Source organism: Rhinoderma darwinii, chromosome 1 (genome assembly GCF_050947455.1).
Source record: "Rhinoderma darwinii isolate aRhiDar2 chromosome 1, aRhiDar2.hap1, whole genome shotgun sequence".
Lineage (NCBI taxonomy): Eukaryota > Metazoa > Chordata > Amphibia > Anura > Rhinodermatidae > Rhinoderma > Rhinoderma darwinii.
The window spans coordinates 355,222,286-355,239,708 of NC_134687.1; the positions used below are offsets into that span (position 1 = coordinate 355,222,286).

At 44.4% G+C, this 17,423-nt stretch overlaps 1 protein-coding gene across 1 annotated transcript in view; it reads left to right on the forward strand.

Annotated features, from left to right (window-relative positions):
- FREM1 (FRAS1 related extracellular matrix 1) overlaps nt 1-17,423 on the forward strand; it is a 210,583-nt gene that overhangs the window by 179,327 nt on the left and 13,833 nt on the right. Inside the window, exons 32-35 of the mRNA XM_075826720.1 lie at nt 5,616-5,663; nt 11,908-12,060; nt 12,359-12,487; nt 13,384-13,490. Coding sequence (XP_075682835.1) covers nt 5,616-5,663; nt 11,908-12,060; nt 12,359-12,487; nt 13,384-13,490 — 437 coding nt within the window. The remainder of the gene's footprint in view (nt 1-5,615; nt 5,664-11,907; nt 12,061-12,358; nt 12,488-13,383; nt 13,491-17,423) is intronic.

The following is a 17,423-nucleotide window of genomic DNA, read 5'->3' on the forward strand; positions in this document are numbered from 1 at the left end:
TTTCTTCTGCTGAGCGCAATTACTCCATTGGAGATCGGGAGCTACTGGCCATCAAATTGGCCCTGGAGGAGTGGAGACATCTTCTAGAGGGCGCTGCTCACCCCATCCTGATCTTCACCGACCACAAGAACCTTACTTACCTTCAGTCTGCACAACGACTGAATCCCCGTCAAGCCAGGTGGTCGCTGTTTTTCACCCGTTTCCAATTTCTGCTCCACTACCGTCCCGCGGACACGAATGTGAGGACCGATGCCCTGTCCAGATCGTTTGAGACGGAAGACACGGTGGAGTCCCTTCAGACTATCATAGACCCGTCCTGCGTTGTCACCGCTTATCCTCTGCAGATTAGAGACATCCCTCCTGGGAGGACGTTTGTTCGGTTGGCAGACAGGAGAAGAATTCTCCGCTGGGGACACGGTTCTAAACTGGCTGGGCACGCCGGTCTCCATAAAACCCGAGACCTGATTGCTCGTCACTTCTGGTGGCCCACGCTACCTAAAGATGTTCTGGACTTTGTCTCTGCTTGCACGGTGTGTGCCTCTAGCAAACTGACTCACTCCAAGCCTGCCGGCCTGCTTCAACCTCTGCCTGTACCCAGTGCCCCCTGGCAGCACATCGCAATGGACTTCGTCACAGACCTTCCTCCCTCAGCAGGATGCAACACCATCTGAGTGGTGGTGGACCGGTTCTCTAAGATGGCACATTTTATCCCGCTGACCGGCCTACCTTCTGCTCCTCGTCTGGCGAGTCTCTTCATTCTACACATCTTTCGCTTGCATGGCCTGCCTCTTCACATCGTGTCAGATCGGGGTGTTCAGTTTACGTCAAAGTTCTGGAGAGCCCTCTGTAAACTCCTGGATGTGAGTTTGGACTTTTCCTCAGCCTATCACTCCCAGTCCAATGGGCAAGTTGAAAGGATCAATCAGATCATGGAGAATTATCTCCGCCACTTCATCTCTTCACAGCACGATAACTGGGTACAGCTTCTTCCATGGGCTGAGTTTTCATACAACAACCACACAAGTGAGTCCACCACTTCCACTCCGTTCCACATTGTATACAGTCAACATCCTAGAGTCCCTCTTCCTGTGTCGACTTCATCTCTGGTACCCGCTGCTGACTCTGCATATGGGGACTTCCTGCAAATCTGGCAACAGACCCGGTCCTCTATTTTGCTGGCGATAGATCGCATGAAGCGAAAGGCGGATACTAGGAGAAGAGAGCCGCCTCAGTATCTTCCGGGGACTAAAGTTTGGCTGTCCTCTCGGAACATTCGCTTGAGGGTGCCTTCATACAAGTTTGCTCCCAGGTTCCTTGGTCCTTTCGAGATCCTGCAACAGATCAACCCTGTCTCCTATAAGCTGCGGCTGCCTCCTACCCTCAGAAACCCTAACCCCTTCCATGTGTCCCTCCTGAAACCAGTGGTCCTGAACCGCTACAGCAAGACTTCTAGTTCCACAGTTGCCCCCAGCAGTCCTTCTGATGTATTCGAGGTAAAAGAGATCCTGGACTGCAAAAGGGTAGGAGGAAGGACTTTCTATTTGGTGGACTGGAGAGGGTTTGGTCCTGAGGAGAGGTCCTGGGAGCCAGAAGAAAACCTCAGCGCTCCAGCTCTTATTAAAAAATTCCTCTCTCGCTCTGGCCCCAAGATGAGGGGGCGTAAGAGGGGGGATACTGTAGCGTCCATGGCCGCGGGCCATCGGGTTCACTCACCTCCCGACGCCTGCAGCCATGGATCCATGAGCGTTGGTCCCCGTCTCCCTCCTAGGAGACGCTAGCGCTCACTTCCGCTCTGTTCGGCTGTGTCCCGTAGGGTGCGCGCGCACGCTCGCGTCCGGCCTTAAAGGACCAGCGCGCGCAAATAGGAAATCGTCATCATCATCAACTGCCACGATTTCCTGGTCTATAAGAAGGCCCCTGGCCTTCTAATCCTTGCCTGAGTGTTGTTAGTTTTCCCAGTCTGTCTTGTAAATGGTCCCTTAGTGTTTCCCGTTCCAATTGTTACCCGTGCCTTGTTACCCGTTCCTGTTTCCCGTGCTGTGCCTTAGTATCGAGTCGTGCCACGTCCTGTGTCATCTGCCACGTCCGTAGGAATCCGCCACGTCCTGTGTCATCTGCCATGTCCGGAGGAATCCGCCACGTCCTGTGTCTTCTGCCACGCCCGGAGGAGTCCGCCACGTCTGATGCAACTTGCGGTTCCTGTGTCATCCGCCACGTTTGGCGCCATCTGCTGCACCCATCTCATCTGTGCCAGAGCTGCGGCCACCATCTGGACTATTCAGGTACCCTTGTGCGGGACATTGTATTTCTGGGATTTCCTGTTGTTTGGCCAGCTGCCCCCCTCCCCGCTGCGTGTTTTATTAAAAAAATGTTTTATTTATTTGTGTGTTTGTGTTTTACTTTTTTTTATTTTTGCACTTTTTCTTGTCTATGGGGGCTGCCATCTTTTTTTCCATCTCTGTATGTGCCGCTCCCACACAGTCCAAATGGAAGGTCTTCGGCCGAGCGACGTCCGGCGCCATTTTCTTGTGGACCGGAAGCCGCGGCCGGACAGTAAGATTACTACTTCCGGTCGCGGCTTCCGAACTTGTGTTTTAATGCAAGCACTTGGAGCGGAGGGAGCAGACGGAGGGGACGGACCAGAGGGAGCAGCGGCGGCAGGAGCAGGTAAGTTATTTCTGTGTATGTACGTGTTTTAGTGTGTGATTACTACTGTATGTAAACCTACTACACTGTGTATTAGCTCAAAAAATGGCGACACACAGTGTAGGAGGTTTGACCATTCAATCCCCTCCTTTCTCCTGGCACTAGCCAGGATAAGGGAGGGGGGATTCTGTGAGCTCACTAGAGCGAGTGTGTTTTCTCAAATTTTGCAGCATAAAGCAATGTGGTTGCTTTACCACATGCCAATGCTGCAATTTTGGGAATTGCTCCATCTAGTGACCAGCACTGGGAAATGTTATAAATTAGAATCTAAATTATAATATTTCCTGACTCGTGAAAAAATTAAAAAAATTTAGAACAATGTTTAATCATTTATACACTAACTGTTTAACTAAAAAAAATAAAATTCTAGCGACACATTACCTTTAATGTCCACTTACATGGCCCGTCCTGGGCCGTGTAAATGAGCACCGATCAACGAGATAGCTCGCTGATTGGTGCTTAGTTGTTCCTTTCACAAGGAGCTAGTATGGGGACAAGTGCTCTTTACTCCGATTGTTCGTCCCCATACATTATTATCATGCCGACAGCATGTCTCTCTGTTTACACAGGGAGATGTACTGCCGACAACGATAATATTGAACTTTTTTAAAACGACACGATCACCAGATGAACGAGCATTTGCTCGTTCATCTGCTGATCGCTGCCCTGTTTACACAGAGCAATTAACGGCAATGAGCATTCTATGAACGATCGTTCGCCAGATATAATTGGCCCGTGTAAAAGGGCCTTTACAGTGTCTAATTGGCCAATTTATAAGCAATGTTAATTAAGTCAATTAGAAAACAATCTCCACTTCTCCTGTGGCACACAACGGAGATAAGTGCAAATATGCATGAAACAACACATAAAGCAAATGACCACTGCCAATTTTATTAAGGAATTACACACAGAACACCCACACACCCAAATCCTGAAAATAATTTACATTTTACCTTTGGTCCTTAATCCTAACAGTGTACAAATTAGTAGTATGTGTGTAGACTAGTACTCTGAACTTTCTCATAATAGGACAATGGACTTGTCACCATAATAGACTGCCCTTCCATAGGGCTTACATTGTCTGATCATAAATCTGCTTTAAATCGGGTTGCCACCTTGTCCATCCAAAAATACCGGCCAGGTTATGGGTGTATTTACATGTGCCAGCTTCGTGGTGTTTGAGACTTTATTAAATTGCAGCAAAAGAAAAACACCACCACAAAACCAGCATATGTAAATACAACCTGACTATATATATATATATATATATATATATATAATATTTTTTGTGCCATCTTGGCTAATAGGAGAAAGTACCTGTCCCCAAACTAGTCTGCCTTACATAGGGCTTACATAGTCTGATGACAGATCTGCTTTAAATAGGGTTGTCACCTTTTCCACCCAATTATACCGACCAGGTTCAGGGTGTATTTACATTTGCCGTCTTGGTGAACGTGAGTGTTTCTGATGCTCTGCTTCCTTGCCCACTGCAACCTCCCACTGGCACTAGTCTTACACTTGTTCTGGAGCTGGTCGGCCTGGCAAAGTGGAGTATGCAATGAATATAAGTAGTCTAACTGCGCAACACTGTTTTGTTATTCAAAAATAGTGGCACCTGCTATTGCTGGTAAAAATAATTAACATTTAATGACCATCCAGTGTAAATACTGTCTGGGTCTGGGGTTTACCAGTGTAAATACTGGCTGGGTCGGGGGTTTACCAGTCGGCTGGCAACCATAACTTTAAAGGGAACCTGTCACCAGCATTTCACCTATTGAACTTTACTTATCCCTCACTGGCCGCTGCTATCAAAAGTTCATTACCGTTATCCCCTCTCCTAAACTCCTCCGACTGTAAATAACGTTCTACAAACATTTTGTGCCCAATAATCCGGTGTCCCGTTGTGCACACACACACCAGAAGAGAACATCAATGCACAAGTGCAGGATATTGTGGGCTGGGGGAAGGCGTGGAGCTGTCAATCAAAAGTAAGGAGGCGGAATAAACTAGGAAAGACTTGAGGAATAAAGATATGACTCTTTTCAAACGAAGATATGACTCTTTTATGCTCATTAGCATATGGTGTGGGAACACTAAAAAACTGAATACTAAAGCCACAGAGCCGACTAAGAAGATAATTATAGGATATATACCACCTGGTTTAATAGGTGAAATGCTGGTGACAGGTTCCCTTTAAATAGTCTTTTTTAGTTACACAAAGACCCTGTTTTTCCCCAGGAAAAGAGCCTAATATGCTTTTATCTGCATCATTTACTAAGGTTTAGTACAGCTGATTTAGGTTATTAGCTGAGAAGCAACCCAAACACAGCTTCCCACTCCAGCAAACCAGGTCCTCCTATCTGGTTTTCCATTAAAAGAAACTGAAACCTAGAAAAAAAAAATACTCCTACTCATTTACTGAAAACAGTAGGTATGTGTGTAGAATCTTCAGATTTATCATTCAATAAATTCAGATTATGATTGCTCGGACATGAGTAAGTCTTCAAAGAGTATGCCTACGAGTTTTCTTTAAAGGCTATGTACCCCTTTGAAAAAGTTTTTTTTTTTTTTTAATAAAAATGTCTTATCAGTGTGTTTGGTGCAACATTTTAATTATTTTTTTATTAAAAATTATATTTACTTTTTGAGATACAGCTGCTTTGTATCCTATTATACAGAGCAGCTGTATCTAGCGCTGAATCCCGTATCCGTCAGGTATGCGGGACTGACGGATTCAGTGTCAGCGGGTCCTGCGTGCATCTAACACACAGGATCGAGCTGTTACCGATCATATCTAAGTTTATAACAGCTGCTGAGCCATTTTAGCCATTGAGTGTTTTACAGTACACATTGCAATCTCAATGGTATGGTATAACTAAACAAATATAACCTCCTTTCCATCATTTCAGGTAAAACCATCATCTGTGCACCATAATGGAACTGACACGATTTATACAGTAAGTGGTCATCTTTTTTCTCAGCAGTTTTCTGCAGTATTTACGTAATATAAAAACAAAATCATAGAAAATGTCATAAGATTGCTTGATCCTGCTATGCCCTGAACGATGCCCTGCTAAGCACAAACCCTCTTTGGCTTTTAGCTTGCTGATTGCATGTCTCTATGGTATGTTGAATGCCGCTTTATTGAAATCAATTGTTATGCTCCTTCAATGGAGACTCAGCTCACAAACCCATTGCTACCTTCTGCGATATTTCAGTGAAATGCCCAAAATAGTGGAATGTCTATTTTGTTTGGATTACCTTTCATCTAGATTATTATTTGAAGACAACAGACTGTCACACCAGTGGGTATGTGGACCCACTTGGCTGCTCCGCCGTAGCGGAGTAGCAGCTGGCCAAACTGCAGTCAATAACAGTCACTGGGGTAAGAGTACCTGGGAGGATGTTCAGGCAGAGGCTCGGAGTAGCAGACACGTGGCACAGGTGATGCTTGGTGTGGCAGATGATACCAGACATGGTAGATGACACCAGACGTGGCAGATGATACAAGACGTGACAGATGACACGGAACATGGCAGATGATAACACAACTCCAACACTAGATGTAGCTCAGGAACAAGCAGAGTTACGGGATACAGGTAGTAGGATACGGGAACACTGGGAGCAGGATAACAACCAAGGGACTATTTGCAAGATTAAAGGACCAGTGTCACGAAAAAAACATTTTTGATATCAATTTGCTTTTAGTGTTTTATTACATTTTTTTTTCTTGATTTGTGTGTTTGTGTTTTACTTTTTTTTATTTTTTCACTTTTTCTTGTCCATGGGGGCTGCCATTTTTTTTTCCATCTCTGTATGTGTCAATTAACGACACATACAGACATGGAATACGGCACATACAGTCCCATAGTGAATGCGAACGGGGCCCGTTCCATCCACTATGCTGTACGCCGTCTGTGTGGGAACGGCGCATGCGCCGCTTCCACACAGTCCAAATTGAACTGTGCGACGTCCGGCGCCATTTTCTTGTGGACCGGAAGTCGCGGCCGGACAGTAAGATTACTACTTCCGGTCGCGGCTTCCGGACTTGTGCACTTGGAGCGGAGGGAGCAGACCGGAGCGGACGGACCGAAGGGAGCGGCGGCGGCAGGAGCAGGTAAGTTAGGTCTATGTATGTACGTGTTTTACTGTGTGTTTACTACTGTATGTTAACCTACTACACTGTGTGTTAGCTCAAAAAATGGCGACACACAGTGTAGGAGGTTTGACCGTTCAATCCCCTCGTTTCTCCCGGCACTAGCCAGGATAAAGGAGGGGGGATTCTGAGAGCTCACTAGAGCGAGTGAGTTTTCTCAAATTTTGCAGCATAAAGCAATGTGGTTGCTTTACCACATGCAATGCTGCAATTTTGGGAATTGCTCCATCTAGTGACCAGCGCTGCGAAATGTTATAAATTAGAATCTAATTTATAATATTTCCTGACTCGTGAAAAAATTAAAAAAATTAGAACAATGTTTAATCACCTATATACTAACTGTTTAACTAAAAAAAAAAAAAATTCTACCGACACATTCCCTTTAACATAGGAATAACAGCAACAACGCTCAGGCAAGGGATGGAAGGGCAGAGCCCTTTGTATAGTCCAGGAAGTAAGGGGATAGGTTAGGGAACATTTAATTGGTGTGCGCTGGAACTTGAAGGCTGGGGAAGGGCCCGCGAGCGCACCCTAGAGGCAGGATAGTGCCGCCGTGCGAGTTGGCCTCTCCTGGGAGGGAGACGCCGACAAGCTCTTAGTGTCCCGTGGTTGCTGGTAAGTACAGCGTGCCGGCGGTCAGCGACCGCGGACACCACAGTAACCCCCCATATGCCCTCCTTTTAGGTCCAGAGCGTAGGAGGAATCTCTTGAGGAGAGTTGGGGCATTGATGTTCTCTTCTGGCTACCAGGACCTCTCCTCAGGACCAAGCCCTTTCCATTCCAACAGATAGAAAGTCTTTCCTCCTACTCTTGTAGTCCAGGATCTCCTTCACCTCAAAGACATCAGAAGAACCACTGGGAGCAACTGCAGAACCAGGAGATTTACTGTAGCAGTTCAGGACCACAGGCTTTAGGAGGGAAACATGGAACGGATTGGTATTTTGATAGTAGGAGGCAGTCAAAGTTTATAGGACACTGGGTTGATCTGTTGTAACACCTCGAAGGGACCAAGGAACTTGGAAGCGAACTTATGGGAAGGGATCTTCAGACAAATGTTCTTAGAGAAAAGCCAGACCTTGACTCCAGGGAGAAACTCAGGAGGAACCCTTCTTTTCTTATCAGCATATGTTTTCATGCGATTCACTGCGAGAAGAATTGCGGACTTGGTCTGCTGCCAGATGAGAAGAAACAACCCGAATGAAGAATTGTCTGCAGGCACTTGAAGTGGAAGAGGAACTCGTGGGTGCTGGTTGTATACAATATAGAACAGGGAGGAAGCTAGTATGGTTATTGTATGAGAATTCTGCCCAAGGCAGGAGCTGTACCCAATTGTCATGTTGGACAGAGACATAATAACGGAGATAATTCTCTAGTATCTAGTTGATCCTCTCCACTTGACCGTTAGACTGTGGGTAATCGGCAAAAGAAAAATCCACATTCACATCTAAAAGATTACACAGGGCTCTCAAGAATTTAGACGTGAACTGTACACCCCGGTCAGAAACAATATGAAGAGGTAGTCCATGTAGACAAAAGATGTGTTGGACGAACAGATCTGCCAGACGATGAGCTGAGGGGAGGCCCGTTAAAGGAATAATATGTGCTATTTTGAAGAAACGATCCAGCACCACCTAGATCGTAGTAAATCCAGCAGAAGGGGGAAGGTCAGTAATAAAGTCCATAGCAATGTGTTGCCAGGGAGCATCAGGCATCGTCAGAGGCTGGAGCAGACCAGCAGGCTTTGAATGTGGGCACTTGTTTAGAGCACAGTTAGCACAGGAGGAAACAAAGTCCAAGACATCCCTAGGTAGCGGGGGCCACCAGTAATGACGAGCAATAAAGTCCTGAGTCTTTTCGAACACCAGAATTCCCGGCCAGTTTGGAATTATGCCCCCAGCAAATAATTATTTTCCTGTCAGCAGGACGGACAAAGATCTTTCCAGGACGAATGTCCTTGATCTGCGGAGGGTTTATGGCAATAATCCTAGATGGATCAATAATATGTTGAGGTTTCTCTTCTGAGTCGTCAGTCTCAAATGATCGACACAAGGCATCAGCCTTAATGTTTTTGTCTGCAGGGCGGAAATTAAGAAGAAAATGAAGCCTGGCGAAATAACGGCGACCACCGAGCTTGACCAGGATTTAGTCGCTGTGCAGACTGCAGATATGTAAGACTTTTGTAGTCGGTGTAGATGATGATGATGATGGGGTGGGCAGACCGCTCAAGCAGGTGTCTCCATTCCTCCAAAGCCAGCTTGACAGCGAGCAACTCACAATCCCCAAAAGAGTAGTTGCGCTCAGCAGGAGGGAAGAGTTTGAAGAAGAATCCGCAAGATACTGCCTTACCCTTAGAATTTTTCTGAAACAGGAGCGCTCCAGCACCAATGGAAGAGGCATCAATCTCCACGGAAAACTGATGAGTAACATCAGGATGATGAAGAACAGAAGCAGACGTGAAGGCGTTCTTGAGGTTGAAGAATGCCGACTCTGCCTCCGGGGTCCAGTCCATAGCGTTCACTCCCTTTCTGGTGAGAGCTGAGATGGGAGCAGTAAGGGACGAGAAATTTTGAATGAACTGGTGATAGAAATTAGCGAATCCAAGAAATCTTTATATAGCTCGGAGACCGTGAGGACGTGGCCACTCCAAGACGGCCTTCACCTTCTCCGGGTCCATTCGAAGACCACGATCAGAGACAATATAGCCCAGGAAGGGCAAGGACCTCTTTTCAAATATGCACTTCTCTAGTTTTGCGTATAATTTATTTCCTCTTAGCCGCAACAAGACTTAATGTGCATGTTTCCAATGCGTCATACAGGATATCACTGACGATGTCGTTCACGAACTCCTGGAACAACGCCAATCAAGGACTGAAGCATCTTGGCGAAGCCATGGTAATCCCAATAGGATGGGGTTGATCGTTTTGGACGAGACGTAAAAAGCAATCAGATCAGAATGAAGGACTCCTATCTGCAACCTCAGTGTTTTGGTGACAGACAGAATCGGGTCAGGCAGAGGTTGTCCGTCCACAGTGGTGACCGCCAAGGGTTTCTCTAGAAGAACTGTGGTCAAATGAGACGATCAACTATGTCCTGTTGGATGAAATTTGCAGCCGCTCTGGAATCCAAGTATGCAGGCACACAGTGCGATCCTTCACTGGTGACAATAAACACAGGAACATACAATTTGGGAGAGATTTTAGTGGTAGAGAGTGATACATCTAGGTGAGTCTCTTCAATCAAACCTAGGTGCTCGAGTTTCCCGGTTTTTGAGGTCATTGGCGCACGAAATGTCCCTTGTGGCCACAGTACAGACACAATGCAGTTGGTCATCTGCGTTGCTGTTCCTGGTCGGACAATCAGAGTCTATCTCCTCCGAAGGTCTAGTAGGACAGGGTAGTAGCGGCCTTTTAAATTTCGGTGCCAGTTGACAAGGTCTCCTCTCCCGATGGGCTCTTGGATCCGCATAGCGATCTGGGTAGCCAGAAGTATTAAGGCATCCAATGTAACAGGAAGTTCTTGAGACGCCAGTTCATCCTTAATAAGAAGATCAAGACCCTGCCAAAAGGTCACCACCAGGGCCTCATTATTCCAAGCCAGCTCCACTGCCAGTGTATGGAAGGAGATAGCGTACTCCCCTATGGTTGACTCCCCCTATTTGAGGGTTAGCATTGAGGCAGCTGCAGAGGATGTTCAACCCGGTTCCTCGAACACTGTACGGAAAGTCTCTAGAAACAGGGATAGATCAGAGAATTTCGGGCCGTCTCATTCCAAGATGGGGTTCGCCTATGCCAGGGCTTTGCCAGCAAGAAGAGAAATAATAAATGCTACCTTGGCCTTCTCTGAAGGGAAGAGATGGACACATAACCTAAAGTGGATCATACATTGATTGATGAAACCTCTACAGGCCCTAGGGTCCCCGTCGTAGCGATGCGGTAGAGGCAGCGAAATTGTAGATCCAGGGCAGGCAGGAGGGGTAACAGGTAATGGAACAGCATCATCCAGAGGAGGCGCAGTAGATTGATCCAAACGGGTGATGATTGAATTTACTGCCTGCAGGAGCTGACCCTGGGGTGCCCACAGATCACGCATCTCTGTTTGCATCACCTGAATCGACATGTTAGGTTGACCAGCGGGATCCATGGCCTGAGCGTACTGTCACACCTGTGGGGTATGTGGACCCACTTGGCCACTCTGCCATAGCGGAGTAGCAGCTGGCCAAACCACAGTCAATAATAGTCTCTGGGGTAAGAGTACTGTACCTGGGCAGATGTTCAGGCAGATGCTCAGAGTAGCAGACACATGGCACAGGTGATGTTTAGCGTGGCAGATGATAACAGACATGGCAGGTGACACCAGACATGGCAGGTGACACAAGATGTGGCAGATGACACGGAACGCGGCAGATGACAACACGACTCCAACACCAGATACAGCTCAGGAACAAGCATAGTTACGGGATACAGGATACAGGTAGTAGGATACGGGAATACTGGGAGCAGGATAACAACCCTAGAAGCAGGAGCGCGAGTTGGCGTCTCCTGGGAGGGAGATGCCGACAAGCTCTTAGTGTCCTGCGGTCGCGGCTGCTGGTAAGTACAGCGTGACGAACGGAACACAGACTTTGGTGTAATTTAGTCACAATGAAAGAATATCCTGCACAAAAATTACAACATGCAGCTTTTGTTCATCATAGTGTCAACATAAAGGAAATTGTACTACATCCTTGTAAAATACTTACTGTTGGGCAAATATGCAGCACGTTCTGTCCAAAACCTATAGTCCAGTAGTTTACAAGTCAGCGCTACTACAACAGTACTTGACACTGCAACGTAGTCTCATGGACGTAAGTAAATCTGTAGCAGCCATAGCAGGTGTCGCTATCTACAGCACTTTATGTGGGTTCTCTTTTGTGCTATATTGCACAAATATCTATCCATTGATTAGTTGTAGTTCTTTTTCTATCTACTAGGTGGTTGCAGAATGTCTAGCAAAACATGTTTGTATAGATACATGAATATGTTGTATTTCTATGTTTTTAAATACAGTATCATGGAATGGTGTCACTTAGAGTGGAAGAAGAGAAAATCAACTCAAGCAAGGTAGCCAGGTTATCAGTGAGAAAGCATGGTCAGCAAAGGATAGAGCTTCTACAGTCAGACAGAGCTTTGGTGACCACTGATGTTTCTGCTGCAAGTCAAGTATGTACATATTTATTATCCAAAAGAATTCAGTTCTTTAATACTAAATCCAAAAATAGTGAATTCTAAAAAAAAAAATTATATTGCTTTCAAACCATTTGTTAGTTCACTTATATACTGATTTTAAAATCTCAATGTTCATAGAATGTTTTGAAATTCTCACTATAGAGACTATACATTGATATAATGTTATATAAACTATTCGTAGGCAGAAGAGTATAATTTAGTATAAAATGGAATATTAGTAATATAACTATATATACCGTTTTAAGATATTTTTGCCATTATGTCTTTCTAGAAGAAAACAATGCAGTTTCCTAAGGAATGTACTCCAGATTTAAAAGGACTTCTACATTTTGATCAAAAGAGCCAAAAGCTTTTCCAGTGTGATGGTTCATCATGGAATACCTGGGTAGCTACAGCCAAGGTACTAGCCTAGGCTTGATAGATATAATTACTATGTACTAATATACCAATGATCAGTAAAGAGATCTGTCTCATGATCTTTTCATACACAGGACTGTAAATCCACTGGGGGTATCCATTACATCTAGAGGAAAACGTTTTCTTTATTATTATTAAAATTCCATGCACTGTAAAATGGGACATCTACAAGACGTCTATTTTGGCTTTAGATACTAACTTTCCTATTTTCACCCACTATACTATAAAGTAAAACAAAGGTCTAAAAGTAGTTGTTTGGGTGTTTGTTTTTTGTTTTTTTCAAAATAATCCAGGTCCTGCTTCTCTAGACCATGGTGATCACCTATTATCGAGGGGGAGCCGTGCCTGGCTATAAATATCTCCTTCAGAATCTGTGGAAATATACAGTCATATGTCAATCATTCACTTGAATGGCGGTCCATGCAATACATGGATGTGCCGGGTCCAGCAGAGAAGCTCACTGTTCTGCCTCTAAGAGGAGGTTCTTGAGCGGGGGACCCTTTTCTGTCCCTGATGAAAGTAAATGTGAAAAACAAAAGTGAAAGTGAAAAACAGTTCTTGGCAGATTTTATTTACACTGTGTTTCGTTTCTGTTCGGAAATTAAAGGGACTTCTATACATGTTTTATGATGTTGTTACTTTCTGGTTTTCCATTGTTTTTCTCCATTTTCTTCATTTATGGTGCAGGATTTCTAGTAATTAAATGTCTTTTCCTGGAGTAGCATCCCCAGCTAAACACAATATGGCCACATTAAAGCAGTTTCCACTATGTGGTTTCTCCAAAGCTCTGTTATTCAGCTGTGCTCAGGCTAAAGTAGTTGAGCCCATATCCTGGAAAGAAGCCATTTTTCTATTAATTATAAATTGTATATATTTCAGACAACAAAATGTCCATTTGGCTGGACTCCACATGACAGCAGCTGCTACAAACACATCATTGAGCAGAAGGCCACATGGATCACCGCAGCCCGTATATGTCGGGAACAGTAAGAGCACTATTTTCTATTTCACTTAAAATGCATCTATTCTGGGCTGAACGGTTCTCAAATCTTTTCATTACTTGATCATAAAGTAGGTTACATTTTTAAAATTGTAATATTTTATTCTTCAAATATTGTACAGAATAAAAATATGCATATGTAACTACACTAGCTAACTCAATTCACACATTGTCTTGCTTAAAAAGCGGAAAGTAAAATGAATTAACCGTACGTTACATGATGTTTAGTCTAATATAGTCCAGGACCAGGAGTAATAGATTGGATTTGAGTGGATACAGTGTAAATTGTGTTTCAAAACGTTTATTATTTGCAAAATTATGTTCTTCTGAAGAGAGGAGAACCGCATGACGCTGATTGGACAGTGTCATATAGATAAAAATTACAGCGCCCAGAGAAAAAAGGAGTAACTTCCCATTTGGCAAGTATAGCCAAATTAACATATTTAGAAAAAAAAACATAACGTTGCAAATAATAAATGTTTTGAAACACAATTTAGGCCCCCTGCACACAAACGTAAAAACGCCCGTAATCACGGGCCGTAATTACGGGCCCATAGACTTCTATTGGCCACGGGTACCTCCCCGTATGCTTACGGGAAGGTGCCCGTGCCGTTGAAAAATATAGAACATGTCCTATTTCAGGCCGTAATAACGGCATGGACAGTCCCATAGAAGTCTATGGGGCTCCCGTAATTACGGGTGGCTACATGTGTGCACCTGTAATTACGGGAGCGTTGCTAGGCGACGTCACGGGATAGTCATTGTCCAGGGTGCTGAAAGAGTAAAAAGAGAGGCAGTAACTCTTTCAGCACCCTGGACAGTGACTACCGATCACAATATAGATCAACGTGTAAAAAAAATAGAAGTTCATACTTACCCAGAACTCCCTGCTTCTTCCTCCAGTCCGGCCTCCCGGGATGACGTCTCAGCCCATGTGACCGCTGCAGCCAATCACAGGCCAATCACAGGCTTCAGCGGTCACCTGGACTGCCGTGTTATCCAGGGAGTTCGGGCTGGATGTCGAAAGAGGGACGCGTCACCAAGACAACGGCCGGGGTAAGTATGAATTACTTTTACTACGGAAAGGGCTGCCCCTTCTCTTTATCCTGCACTGAGAGAGAGAAGGGGCTGCCGATTAGTGCAGTGCAATTTTGCAGCAAAAACGTGCCCGTAAATACGGGTGGAATACTGGTGACACCGGACCCGTATTTACGGGCACGGGTCCTTAAATACTGGTGCAATACGGGTCGAATACGTGTGACCAAGGACCCGTATTTACGCCAGTATTTACGGGAGGAAAAAAATATGTTTTTGTGCATGAGGCCTTACACTGTAGTTATCAGCCTCATAGCGCCTATTAGATTAGTTAGGAGATAGGGCATTAATAAACTAGTGACAGATCCTCTTTAACTTAATGTATAGGCATACATATAGGTGCATCATTCAATTATCAGTACTATTTTTTTTTTATAGAAAATGCCCACATTTTAGGGTTTGGTACCATTCCCACGAAAGTGGTCAACGGGGTTCTACGCAGCTTCTTAACGCTTCTCAATTAGGCGACTGCAGCATCTACAGTGACATATAGACGGCCCGTCACCCTGACACCCAGCAATTGACTGCCAAAGTCACGTGTCATTGCACAGATGTGATAACAACAAACGTCAGGTGACCCTGGTGACCAGCGGCACAGTGACAAAGACAAACCTTTAAAGGGAGTATGTCAGGAGATTTGATGCTACCATATGGCTGAAACCGCTAGGTAGCTATCGGGTAATGGAATAGGGACATACCAATGTTGAAGATGTCACTGCCTGCATTATTGCAAAAAAATAAGTTTTTTTCTGCGGTTTCCACTAAACCAGGAAGAGTCCTGAATCTAACACTCCGACCCCTCCCATCCTCTCTGCCGCTGATTGACGGCTCTGCTTAAATAACGATGAACTGCAATTAACTGCATAGGGGAGGGGAGTGGTTGGGGCTGATACTCGTGCGACAGAATAAACTTCTTTTTTACACTGACGCAAGCAGTCACATTTTCAACAATAGTATGTTCCTAATTTGTTACCCGCTAGCTACCAATCGGTGTCAGACGTTTAATAGCATCAAATCTGCAGATAGACTCAATTCCAAGTGATTTTCCCATCTTCTATTGTTATGGCATATCATAAGGATATGCCATAACATTTTGTACAGTGGGGTACTTTGGGCCCCCTGTCAATACAGAGAATGATAGGACCTAGCCATTTCTCCTGCACTGCGGCACCCCCAGCCATCTGTTTTGCAGGGAACTGCAACACATCTCCATTCGAGTGAATGGGGCAGTGTTGCAGTCTCCTGCACAGCGCATGTTCAGGAGCGCCGCAGTGCAGGAGAAATGTCTCGGCATCTCTATTTAATTAGAGTTGCGGCTCCTTCAGACTAAGGATCTGGATCTTTTTTTCTGACTAGATAAATGCAATAATTTGGCAGCCTGAGGCAACCACTAAGGAGGATTAGATGCATACAGTATGTATTTATACAGCTAGTATTATACTCAATAATAGGTGTATAAATCCATATGCAGTGGACTACCCCTAGTGAAGGATGCAAGCAGTGGTCTGTTTTACCACTCTTGAAATATGTTGGCTTTTATTTTGGGAGTCCACAGCAGCATATTTAAAAGCCATAGAATCATCATATGCCCTCTGTTGGTTTTCTTTTACATCAGCTACACAAAGCAGGCAAATTGCTACCCAAAAATATCTAACTACCTAACATTGGAGGACTATGTTTAACAGTAGCCATAAATCTATGTTGGCCACCTGGTGAGGATGTATATACCCTCTTATTAAAGCTGCCTGGCTGCACATACTGTGTATCCAATAATGTTGTAGTGTTTCTGTTGCGCGCTACTAAAACAAACAAAAAACAGGAGCAGGTATAAAAAGAGTTCAATCCACAACCCTTAAAAGTAAGTACAAAATAAAAGTATTATACCGCTCTAACAGTTTAAGGAATTACAACCTAGAAGAAAAGTCCTCAGTAAATGTCCTTTCCCCAGCACGCATGCAGATAGGAAATTAATAAAGTCCCAAAAATGTTTCACTATTCCTCCTGAGACCTGAAGCTCTATGAGGGCTGCTTCAGATCTTCCAAGCTTTAGCCACTGCACGCAGTTACAGCAGGTAATGGATTTAACAGTTTCTAAGATTGAAAAAAGAAACACATAGTGCAACACCGTTTGGATAATTCATCACAACGCAAATTTTATTCCCATACTCACAAGGATAAAAAAGTTTCAAACATGTAGTAAAATGTAAAAAAGCGGCACACCAAACACATCCAGCCCGACCCTGGTTTTCGCCCTTCCAGCTTCTTCTGGGGCTTTTTTCAATCTTAGAAACATTTACATCCGTTACCTGCTGTAACTGCGTGTAGTGGCAAAAGCTTGGAAATTCTGAAGCAGCCCTCGTAGAACTACAGGTCTCAGGAGGAATAGTGAAACCAATTGGGACTACAGGTCTCAGGAGGAATAGTGAAACCTTTTTGGGACTACAGGTCTCAGGAGGAATAGTGAAACCTTTTTGGGACTACAGGTCTCAGGAGGAATAGTGAAACCTTTTTGGGACTACAGGTCTCAGGAGGAATAGTGAAATCTTTTTTTGGACTTTATTAATTTCCTATCTGTATACGTGCTGGGGAAAGGACATTTACTGTGGACTTTTCTTCTAGGTTGTGAGTCCTTAAACTGTTAAAGCGGTATAATACTTTTATTTTGTACATATATCCTATAGGCAACATTTTAACTTCACTGTCCTATATAAGCTACAATGTATAAATATCTTTATGAATATCTGAATGCCATTAAGTATATAATAGCTTGCATTATGCAAGACGTATATTTTAAAAAGTCTACATCTATCATAAAAAAACTTTT